Source organism: Camellia sinensis, chromosome 6, assembly GCF_055761805.1.
Source record: "Camellia sinensis isolate YWXY chromosome 6, ASM5576180v1, whole genome shotgun sequence".
In the NCBI taxonomy this organism is placed as follows: Eukaryota; Viridiplantae; Streptophyta; class Magnoliopsida; order Ericales; family Theaceae; genus Camellia; species Camellia sinensis.
Genome location: NC_138966.1, coordinates 87,034,964 through 87,046,776, shown reverse-complemented (window position 1 = coordinate 87,046,776; position 11,813 = coordinate 87,034,964). Strand labels below are relative to the sequence as shown.

The following is an 11,813-nucleotide window of genomic DNA, read 5'->3' as shown; positions in this document are numbered from 1 at the left end:
TTTTGACAAATTTCCCAAAATAAGCTGAAACGTGATTAGCAACCACGCTTTTACCGTTTTTGTAACCCAACCGCAGAAAATTTATAAAATCGTAAAAGCGTGGTTACAAACCACATTTTTAATTAAGAAAACGTGGTTACAAACCACTCTTTTAAGGAAATTTAATTTATACATAAACCGTGGTTCCTAACCACGCTTTTAAGTAAAAAAAAAAAATCAAAAAATGTGGTTGTAAATCATGCTTTTACTATTGACCAAAGAAAGCGTGGATGATAACCATGATTTTAACCAAAATGTAAAAACGTTTCCAAAACACGTTTTCAATGAAAAATCAAACCCAGCACTCACACTCTTCTTTCTCACACACACTCTCACACACACACACACACACTCTCTCTCTCTCACACACCCACAACACTCACACATTCACATCAAACATATATAATTTTTAATATATATAAATTTTATTTTATAAACTGAGACCAATATTAAATATATATAATAATAATTTATAATAGCAAATAATAAATAACTATATAATTTTTTATAATTTTTGTAAATATAAATCATTTGAACATGCTAATTAACGTAAAATAAAAATAAAAATATCAATGCAGTGGACACCCATCAACAGCTACACCTTTTGCAGTAGGACAAGTGGCCAAACCACAATGCTCACCGTCTGATCCCCACCACGACACACTCACACCCTCCATACTAAGCGAGAAGTAGAGGATCACACCCATGAATGCCAGCCCAGCATCCAATGCTGCTGAAAGAACATAGTTGTACCTCTGCCACCAATCCTTCCTATAGCGGAAAACATAGAAATTGAAAATTGTCCCAACGAAAAGCCAACTATTGAAATTCAACGTTGTTGCGGGTGGCATAGCGGCGGTGGCTCCAAGGAGCACCGGAAGGTTAATCATGGGAATCCAATTTTGTTTTGGGAATGTTTTGTGCAGCAACCATACTAAAACTGGTCCTAGAGCACCTCCTAGGAAGAACCAATTGAGGGCTGTGTAGTTTCCGAGTTTGCCGAAGATTCGCTTGGGGCCCACTAAACCCCAGATTACCGATGCATCGAAGAAGACACGGTCGCCAGGGCATGTCCAGGGACTGTTTGGAGGGAGGAGAGTGTCTTGGCAGATGTTCTTGATGGTTGTTAGGAGCCACCATGCTGTGGCCATGTTGACTGTTCCAGCTATGATAGTTCCAGCACACTTCAACAACATTTAGAAGACAATTAGATGATATGCATATGAATTGGAGATTATGTAAATTTGTGTAACGATTCTCAATTGGGCTATATGCAATGTTTGGTGATTGAAATCCTTGTTTTAAAGCTATATACCACATTGTAATGTTGTTCAGGGGTAGAGACTCCTTTGGTCATTTCTAGAGAAGGTTGCCACGCACTGATTGTCTCATTCTATCTTTTTTATTTTTTGGAATAAATAATACTTACCACCATAGAGTTTCGAAAAAGTATAATAAGTTTCACAAGTTTCACATAATTTTGTTGACCTCTCTTTTAGTAAGGCTAAAGCAATCAAAATTAATACACATAGATAATCAGAGGTAAAACATATATTTGTGTGAAAGAAAAAAAAAAAACCATTTTTTCTAAGGAATGACTCATAAAAAGGGGGAAAGAGTTATATGAATTAAAATTTTAAGGGAATACAATGTAATTATGTCAAACTTTAGTGTATTTTTTTCCGAGCTTTAAGAGTGATTGGTGTAACTTACCCCTTTTTTTATATATAAAATTTTGATGTTCCCTCTGTTTTTGTGATCAATATATAGAAACTAGAGGTCAAAGTTGGCTTCAGATGATTAAATTTGTTGCCCCTTTAGCTGTTCTAGTTAACAACTCATTTACTTTTGGATCTTGACAAAGAAGCAAACCCTATATATATTAGAATGTAAAATTTTAAGCGCACAAAATTCAATCATAGAATCCGAGACAATTCTCTCACGTGGGGTGAGACTCACATTGAGAGAGATGTGTCTGGTTTTGTGATCGGATTTTGTGTGCATAAAAAGAACTGTATTACAATCCTCATGCACTTGATTTTCTTAGGGAATTAAGGGTGTGTTTCACAACTACTCTATCAATATATCTACATAGTGAAAAAGAGGTAATACAAATACCTGGACTATGAACATTGATCTAGGTGGGATCTTCATGTAATGGCCTAGCTTGAAATCATTGAGAAAGGAGACTGCCTGGCTCATGCTTATATAACCATAGGTTTTGAAGCAAACATTGGCGATGGGTCTTCCTGGTAATATCACACCCATGATATACTCTGTGATCACATTTAATCCTGGTGTCTGACATAAAAATATAAGAAAAAATTAATAATCTCATTCTAATAAAAACATGAACTATTATGGATCGTTTCAGTTTCCGGTTTTGGCTTACGAAAAACATTCAACAGGAAACAGAACTGTTATCATCAGTACAATTTCAGCTCTCTTCTTTATTTTTATTTTTGATTTTTCCCCCATGCCTCAATGTTAGCAAATTCTTTTTGCCACAATGCTAGGAACACAAAAATGTGCATGTAAAAGTGAACAAAAAATGAAATGTGTGGCCACACGAAAAATTTAAATCTGGACCATACATTTGTGTTCTGTTTACATTTTTGTGTTCATAACTTTACTGTTATCTTCAAGGCTAAATTTAAGCAGATGAAAATGGCATATGGTACAGTTCAACTTTGTTACCTGGTTTGTTGTGGCGGTTATGATGCTGATCGGGAGGGTGAAAATCAAAGCGAGGGCTGAAGCAAAGAGGAGTCCCCACCATGGCATTTGAACCTGATCTTTCATGAAGATGCAAAGTATGAGAGAAAGTGCCAGTGACAAAACAAGCATCACGTGAAACCACCAGTTTGGAATGTCCTTGTATTTTCTCATTAGTTTTGTGTGAATGTCCATCTTTCCTTTGTATGAAGTTTGGAATTGATCATATATTTCCCTGCAAGGAGCAGTTAATTAACCTCCCTATTATAAACACAAATGAGCTCTGCTGCTAGAAAATACTTTGAAACCTTCATAAAAACGGATGCTTCGGTTGTCACTAAAAACAGATAGGAAATTTATCTGAGTATCTTGCTCATCAAGTGTATATAGAGAGTAAGACACTTGCAAAGTAGAAAATTTTCTTTTAATTTGACACACTACATTACATTTTCAATGTCGTGACAAAATTGAATCGTCCTGTAGCGTTTTCATTGCATTTAAGATAATTTGGGCTGAATTTGGATTTGTGGAGGGAAAGAATATTAAAGGGAGAAACTAACCAGCTTGGTTGTGTTTTCATTTTTTTGTTTTTTTATTTTCAGTTTTTGGAAAACACAAAAAAACTTGTTCAGTGAACTGTTGGAAAAAAACTAACTGAGAATAGTTTTCTTAAGACAACCCACTTTTTAAAAAAACCAAAATAATGTGTTCAAATTTTCACAAACTATTTTTGCACAAAAACAAAAAAGATATAAACATCTAAACATTTTTATTCTCTTTTCCCTTTCTTTTTCTTTTTCCTTTGCAAATCCAAAATTCACCTTAGTAGTGGTTTTATCAGATTTGTAGAAAAACTTGCAGTCTAAACTCTGATGTTTACAACTAGTGAAACAATTACTGTCAATGAGCCATATGTAGTATATAAAGTTTGTGTATTAAGTAAGAAATTTAACAGTTCAACATTAGTTACCTTCCATTAAACATGATGACATGCGAGAGAGTGGCTACAACAGCTGCGAAACCAAGGCCATATGTCAAACTAAAAAAGACACTGAGGTTTATACGACCCTGCTTCAAATAAGCCGGCATGTCTATCTCAAACTTGTCATTGACAATGGCGGTTACATTATACAGTTGACCCTGGCCATTAAACAAATGGGAAGAGAAAATAGGGAAATTTCTGGCATGATAAAGGTTCACTCCCCAGTAGAGTATTGGGATTAAGACATAGATTACTGTTACATAGCCCACAAAGACATTGACAATGGCAAAGAATGGGGTGATGAGTGGGCTGCCAAGGAATGAGGCTATGACTGACCAATCCAGGGTTAGGGAACCAATGCCAAGGCCTTTCATGCCTGAACCGAGTTGATGAGCCGTTACAGAGCTTGGGAATGCCCAGCAGACCCAAGAAAGGTTTGACAAGGTTGGGAATAGGTAGCCCGGAAAGAGGTACCATGAAAAGCTGCAAACTAGTGCTATCAAAAAGAATTTTCCCCGCGACATCCGGTTTGTGTCCTTCTCATGGAGGGCCCTGCAAAATGTAAATCCCAACCATAGGTAATTAGTTCAATAGTTATTTATAATTCCCCGTTTTTGAGGTGAAATTAAATTGAACAATGTCCAAGTTCAATTGATCCTACCCTTCAATGAACCCATTCATAAAAACAAAAATAAAAAATTCAAAAAGAAAGAAAGGTTTAAAATCACAAATTCAAATTCTTTTCTTAGAATGCCAACTATTATAATTCTTAAAGGAAAATAGTTAGTTCGAGAGTTATTTAAAATTCTTCTTTTGGTAGAAAGGCTTTAAATCATAACTTCAATATTAACCCTTTTTTCAGAATGCCAACTATTATAAATGTTTATTATTTTTGTAGGATAATTTTTAACATGTTTTAAGTGTCTATTTTTCCTTGATCACTTTGTTGCTTCACCCCCTAACCAAACTTATATTTTATCTGATTTTCATAAAGTATAATATGCACAACCGAATCAAATAGCTGATAATCAAATGAGACTTAAAACAATTTTTTCTTTATTAAAAATAGAAAAAAAGAAACTCATGCGATGTAGAATTAATACAACCAACATGAGTTTTGCGTCTGTTTCTTATGCATAATTAACAAGAACCAACTATTTAAGGTAGAAATTTCACCAATTTTGGTTGTTTTGGGAAGTAGGTTAAAAGCAAGCTTTTGGGCGCTTTTTTATTTTTTTGAAAAAACGTGTAAAAAAGTGGAAAGTTAATGGGACTCAAAAGAGATTAAAAGCCAAAAAGCTGACTTTTAACCTCTTCTCAAATACATGAATCTACACAATAAAAATAATGATTACATTTTGAACTAATCATATTCAGAAATTGTTTTATTGTGTGATTTCTTGTAGGAAGTGAATAAAAAATTTGATAAAATTCATCCAAGGATATAATAGGTAACATCTATATCAACAACACGTGAATTAAAGTAAAACAAAATTGGTTGAAAGATGATGAGTAAAATTTCATGTTGGTACAAAATTGACATGTAGCTTAACAAACTTTTAAACAGTTGGAAGCCTTCCACACCATAATCAGCTAAAATTTAAGGAACAGTTATCCCTGGACAATGACAGGGCCATTACCTGCCATGGACAATCTGCTTTAAATTATGAGCTTAGAGCATATCTAGACTAAAGTGGTTATGCCAAAATTTCAATGTAAAAGTTAAATTTTAACATGTTATTTTGTCAAAATAGTATAATTTGGCAATCTTATTTTAATGTACAAACGTTATTCAACAATGCTAGATAGACTAATTTTCTTAGGAAACTATCTTACTAACAAACCTTGGTAGGTCTAGCATCCCTTGGTGTGGTACCACACACAACTTGCAAGTATGTTATTTGAAAAAATTTATAATACACACCCCAAAAAAAGGTGCTAGTTATGGCTTATGACCCATTGTAGTGTTAATTGTGACTTAATTATGAACTATTATGGTTGTTATTTTGGTTATAACCAAAGAGGTGTTTCATTATGTCTCAAGTGTTGTTTGGTTATGATCCATTTTGGCCTCTTCAGTTATGATTAAAAATGATTTGATTAAAACACGAAGTGGTATCGATATCACAAAATATCATAATTTGCATATGCTACACTCATTTTTTAGGATGTATATTGTAGAATCTCCTGTGTTATTGTCCTTAACATTTCCTAAAGTTATTTTTTCATAAAATGTCAAATAAAAGTGCTATTTGTGTACCTGATTATGAGAGAGATGAAAAGAAATAAATTTTCTAAATTTTGACAATACAATAATTTAGTAAAATTTTTGACAAAATGTTTTATATATATTTTAAAAAGTTTGTTAAATTTTACCAGATAAGGATAGTAGCAACCTACGGAAAATGCTCTTGTAAGTAACAGCCCAATCTGACCTTTTCCTTGCCATAAAATTATTAAAATCTTGACCTAATATTCCCGATTAATGAGAAAATTGTGTCTAGATCATAAATTTGGAAAGAGAAAGAGAAAAAGAAAAGATCATAAATTTGGAAAGAGAAAGAGAAAAAGAAAAGATGGGTAAAATCTGAATAAAAATCTCTATTCCAAATTCATGATTCAAACACAATGTAAGTGGGTCATCCTTTCCTTACTATGTAATAAAGTAAGTTAAAATGTTCCATCTACAAAAAATTTTGTTACACAATTAATTTGGAGCACCACATATATGGTGCTCTAAAACTATTGAATAATTACCCCTACCAAGGCCCAAGAAGTATATATATTAATGGACTAACTCGTCAACTAGAACTAGATCCAAATCTCATTATTTGGGGGTAAATTTTATTTTTCATACATTTGTATGGTGTTACTCTCATTTGATAGTATTTTTTTAAAAAAAAAATTTATGGATAAATTGAAATATAATCCTGAAGTTTATTAAAAATATAGATTTCTCTCCTACATTTGAGAAATTACATCTAATCGTTAAGTCAAACTACCATCATTATTGTCTACAAATATTTGGTGTCACTGAGGAGGGTTGGAGAATATTGTGAGGGTGTAGAGAGAGAAATTTGGTGGCTGGTGGATGAAAATAAAGGTAATATGATAATTTTATTCTGGTATTAAAAGGTGTTTGGATAATTTTATTATTTTATGTTAGGTTTGTTGCAAGAAAAAATTCTGACAACGAGATATTTGTAATTCCAGAAGGTGTGGGAGTAATCTCTATTTTTAACAAATTTCAGAGAGCATATTTGCAATTTAACCTTTTTTTTTTATTAAGCCGCATAATTAATTAAGCTTCTAATAAAGAAATTACACTCATGTTCTTGATATTGAAGGCCATTTTTGTCGATCATGCATTTTTTTTTCGGATTCAAGTGAAAGTTAAAGGAAATAATTCAGTCTTACAAAACAAAACAAAGAGAGGGCATAGGCTTAATCCCTCCTCGAACTTGCAGATATCATATCTGCCACTAGAAAGGATGAAACATTGCCCGGAGGATCATCAAGAAAGATGAGTTGCTCTTTTTGATTGACTCCAATGTTGGCTAATGCATCAGTACTTTGATTAGCTTCTCTTGGCACATATTGAATGGTGCATCTGCATCTTCTCAGAAGAAAGTTTCCATCTTTTTGGTTCCAAGGAGGATCATGCATTGTCATATTTAATAAAAACACACTAGGTCATAACAGATGCCTTGAAAAAGGGTTCTATATTTTAAGAAAGGGAATTGTTAATAGTCTCCACCTTTTATCTAAGGACTCCTACTTTCTTTAATTTATCTATTCTAATATATAAAGTTATTGACACATTTGTGTCTCATATTTTGAGTTTCTCCAAAATATCCCTATTATTGATATTTATATAAAAAAGAACCATAAGGCTTGAAACCAAGATCATTGATTTGGCAAAACAAGTCATTACCATTTGAGCAACACATAATATATGTGTATATTTCTTTATCATTATTCTTATACTATTGATGTTCTTTGGAATTGTGTACACACATTGTGCCCGCTAGTTTTTATTACAAATTTATCCTAATATAAAATACTAATTTTATCCTTATTCCTAACCTTCCAACCCCAAACCCTAACTCTAACCCTACCCCACCCACCCACCCATCACCACCTATGGCCACCATCCCCAACCTCTCTTCGCCACCCTCACCCCCTCCCCCCCACTGGTAAACCCCTCTCCTACTCCGTTCTTCTTCCTCCGAAAGCTACTACCATAAAAATAAAAAATAACAGACGTACACAAAAATAAAATTAAAAAGTTCATTGTTCAAATTTATACGTGATAATTGTAAATCAATTATACAGTATACAAGATTATGATGTTTAAGATATGTTTGGGTGTATCTGATTATCATTTTGATGTGGTTTGTGCAATTTAAAAAATAACAATAAAAATAAAAATTGGTTCTGAAACTCTGTTCGACTCTGGTTCACTAAGCAAATTAATGTTAAGATTGTTCGGCCTCTGGCAGCCGAGCATTTTAAGGTTATTCGGACGACTAAGGTCGAATATGATTAATTTCACCAATTTTGCTCTGTTTGGTCAGTTGGAACCAAATAAACTTAGATTGTTCGGTTAATTTCAACCGAACAAACTAAGTTTGTTTAGCCGAACACGGCCAAACAAATGAAGTTTGTTTGGCTTGGTTATTCGAACATCGAAAAAATAAAAGTTTGAAAAAGGTTGTTAGGGTGAGGGGGGTTGTTGTTGGACAGCAACAGAGATTCGAAATGGAGCTGAAGGGTGGCATGGAAAGGGGCTAGAGTGGCGGGGCTAGGTGGTAGGGGATGGTGTTTGTTGAAGAATAGATTGTGGCAAAAATGAGGGTCCAAAGAAGCGGTATTTTGGGAATTATGGTACAGGTCCAAAGAAAAAGAGGGAGGAAAGTCATTTGGGAGAAAATTTTATTCGCACACCACACAAAATCTTAGTACACATTACAAATGGTATTCGGATATTAATTTCCGAGCAAAAACTAAATGTTCGGATTTAATATTATGAATAAAAATAAATTATTTAAATATACATTATGTTCAATTATTTATATCCGAACAATTACTTTATTTTAATAAATACATATATACGAACACTATTTGTGATGTTTAGTGACAGTCTGTGTACCTGAACATTTTTTTAAAATTTGGAAAAGCTTTACATTTTTAAGTTCTACTTTAACTAGACAGACTGAAAATTTGAAGAAAAAAAAATCTAGAAAGGTCAAAAAAGAAAGCCAAAGATTTTTTTTTTAAAAAACTATTTTTGATAATTTTTTACTTTTTAGATTTGCATACATAAGACCAACTTAAAAAATAATTTTTTTTGACATAATTTAAAAAAAAAATTACCAAAAAAAAAAAATGTAACTTAAAAAAAAATAAAAAATGTTGCGTTTGGCAGAGTTTTAGAATTACGATTTGATAATAGAGTTGTATTTTGAATTTTTGAGTTTTGGAATTATAATTTGAGTGTGGAAAATTTGTGTGATTATGAATTTTGAAAAAGTTTGAATTAAGTGATATGACATATAATATTAAAAAGTGGGTATTTTAAAAAGTGGATGTGAAATTAATTTTCTAAAACTAAAGCCAAACAACACACTCAAACCAAAGAATTAGAATTAAACTTCAAATGCTCGTTTGAGTAGAATTGAACTTCAAAAGCTCCACCAAAGGAGCTTTTGCTCTTAATCCCAAACAACCCTATATGGGCATATAACCTAAATAAAGGGTTGTTTGAAATGTTCTAAATAAGTGTATTTTTTGACTTTTTATAAAATATGGATTGAATTTAAAATGATATGATAGAGAAATAATATAACTTAAATAAGATGATCTGACTTAAATAGAATAATAACTTTTTTATTTTTTTTACTTTTTTAAGGAATGCCAAACCAGGCCTGATTACTCACTAGTCTATTGGAGGTAGGTATAGTGGACCAAGGTAGTAATTACGACGCCCTTTGTAGCTCTTTGTTTGGATTACCTGAAAAGAGAAACTTGAACGAGACTGCTCGGCCACCACATCGCCGCAGGATCCACCACGTACTTCCTCAGAATCCCAGCCCATCCATACCCCAATACCTACACATTCACATAAAAATCAAGATTTTATCATCAGATTAAAAAATATATATCAAATAGTAATCTCTATGAGAATAAAACAAAAAATTATACAAAATAAAATAATAATATAGGATGACAGAAGAATGAAATATATATGTGAGTATTTTGTTTTAAAAGGCTATTTAATTTATAAAATAAGATCGTATATATTTTGAAAATGTTACGATAAACAAAATATAGTACCTGGGTAGTGATGACAAGAATCCAACTGGCGAAAAAGGAGATTTCCCGGTGATAAAAAGCCTTAATAATATCAACAATACCAACCGCATAAGCCGCTCCGCTACCGAACCCGGAACCGGCATTGGCGAATATAGAAATCAAGACATGCTCCTTCATGTTGAAGGGTCCCGGATTCAACGAATACTCCGCCGACCCCAACCCCGGTACCCGGAACTTGGCGCTGGGCAAGACCTTGGCCATGAAGCGCCCGATTGGGAGAGTGGCCACTTGGACTGAAATCATGGAAATGATCAGAGGTTCGGTTCGGTAGGCGAAGAAGGTGTTGAGGAAGGAGAGGAGGACGCACGAGAGGAGTCCTAGAAACCACATTCTAAAGGTCCATACGGGTAGGCTCGGCTCGTCTGTGTTCGACACTGTTAATCGGACTTGCTCGATTGGGGATTCCTCCTCTTCTTCTTCTTCGGGTTCGTTGTGTTGTTTTGGTGGTGGTGGTGGTGGTGTGTGTTGGTCTGATATCTCGATTTCGAATGAGCCCATGGCGGTGCGCGCACAGAGAGAGAGAGAGAGAGAGGGGTATGGTATGGGCTGGTATGTGTCTGTTAGTAGAGAGAGAGAGAGAGTGATGAGTCCCCGACTCCTTAACGTGGGGGAAGAGACCCGGATATATAAGTGTTGAGATCCCGGATATGTGAGTGTTTTGTTCCGTTTGCGATTCTTCTGAGTTTTTATTCAGTGTATCCGACCAACATTTTTGTCACATTAATGGGGCAATTTGGGAAGTTTTTCCAAAAAAGCCACCAAAAACAGTCAGTTTTTTGGCTAAAAAAGTCACCAAAAAAATCAAAAAGTCAAAAAATTAATTTTTTACTAACTTCCTAAAACACTCAAGCCACTTCCCTCTAATTATCACAATAGTCTCAAACAAGTAACGCTATATAAATAAAAATTGAGGAGTAATGCTAGAAGTTCCAAATATTTTACTAATGCTGTGTTTGGTTGAAGGATTTAGAGAGAGATTTGGAAAGGGAAAAAGAAAAAGTGTGTAAAACTAGATGAAATATAAACATGTTTTATTCACAATTTACCTACCTTTTCTATTTCCCTTTCCAAATCCTTCTTCAAATCTCCCAACCAAATACAGCATAAATGTTCTATCAAATATCTTATATGAGTGTGCGACTCATATGGTTGGGTCTCACATCCATGTGAACAATTGGTGAAACATTTGGAGCCTCTAGCATTTTTTTAAATTGAGTGTTATTATTAGTACTTTATTAATTATTTTGGACTATAATAGAATAGTTGTCATTGTTACCGCCGAAATATTAACGTATGAGAGTTCTCAAGGTTTTGAGGTAAGATTTGGAAAAGATGAATGAGTGGTGATAGAGGTGGTTGTTCTCATAAAACTATCTAATGATTTAGTAGGTGTGTATGCTCAATTGTGAGATTAAATGTTTCAAAATGATTGATATCATTTTTAATAATTTCATTTAAGGTTATTATTGTATTCAAAAAATGGGTCAAAAAATGGGGATCCATAATAATAAATGGAGTGCTAATAGCAGCATTTATAAAAAAATTATAAATAATTTTTATACATAATGATTTGGTTCATTGTGAATCTTTTATTTTAAAACAAAATATCATTAAAGATGTATTTGTTTACAATAATAACATTGCCACATCATTTTTACCAAGTTTTTTGTATAAATTTTATTTCTATTTACAATTTTCCGTC

At 33.3% G+C, this 11,813-nt stretch overlaps 1 protein-coding gene across 1 annotated transcript; it reads right to left on the bottom strand.

The window, feature by feature from the left end:
• Positions 1 to 488: 488 nt before the first annotated feature.
• LOC114304086 (oligopeptide transporter 4) lies at positions 489 to 10,701 on the bottom strand. The gene is made up of 6 exons (XM_028249259.2): positions 10,073 to 10,701; positions 9,750 to 9,847; positions 3,725 to 4,288; positions 2,737 to 2,989; positions 2,158 to 2,340; positions 489 to 1,223 (listed from the first exon to the last, which is right to left on the bottom strand). Exons 1-6 carry the CDS (start codon positions 10,607 to 10,609, stop codon positions 609 to 611), a joined length of 2,250 nt encoding a protein of 749 aa, XP_028105060.2. The 5' UTR covers positions 10,610 to 10,701; the 3' UTR covers positions 489 to 608.
• Positions 10,702 to 11,813: the final 1,112 nt, after the last annotated feature.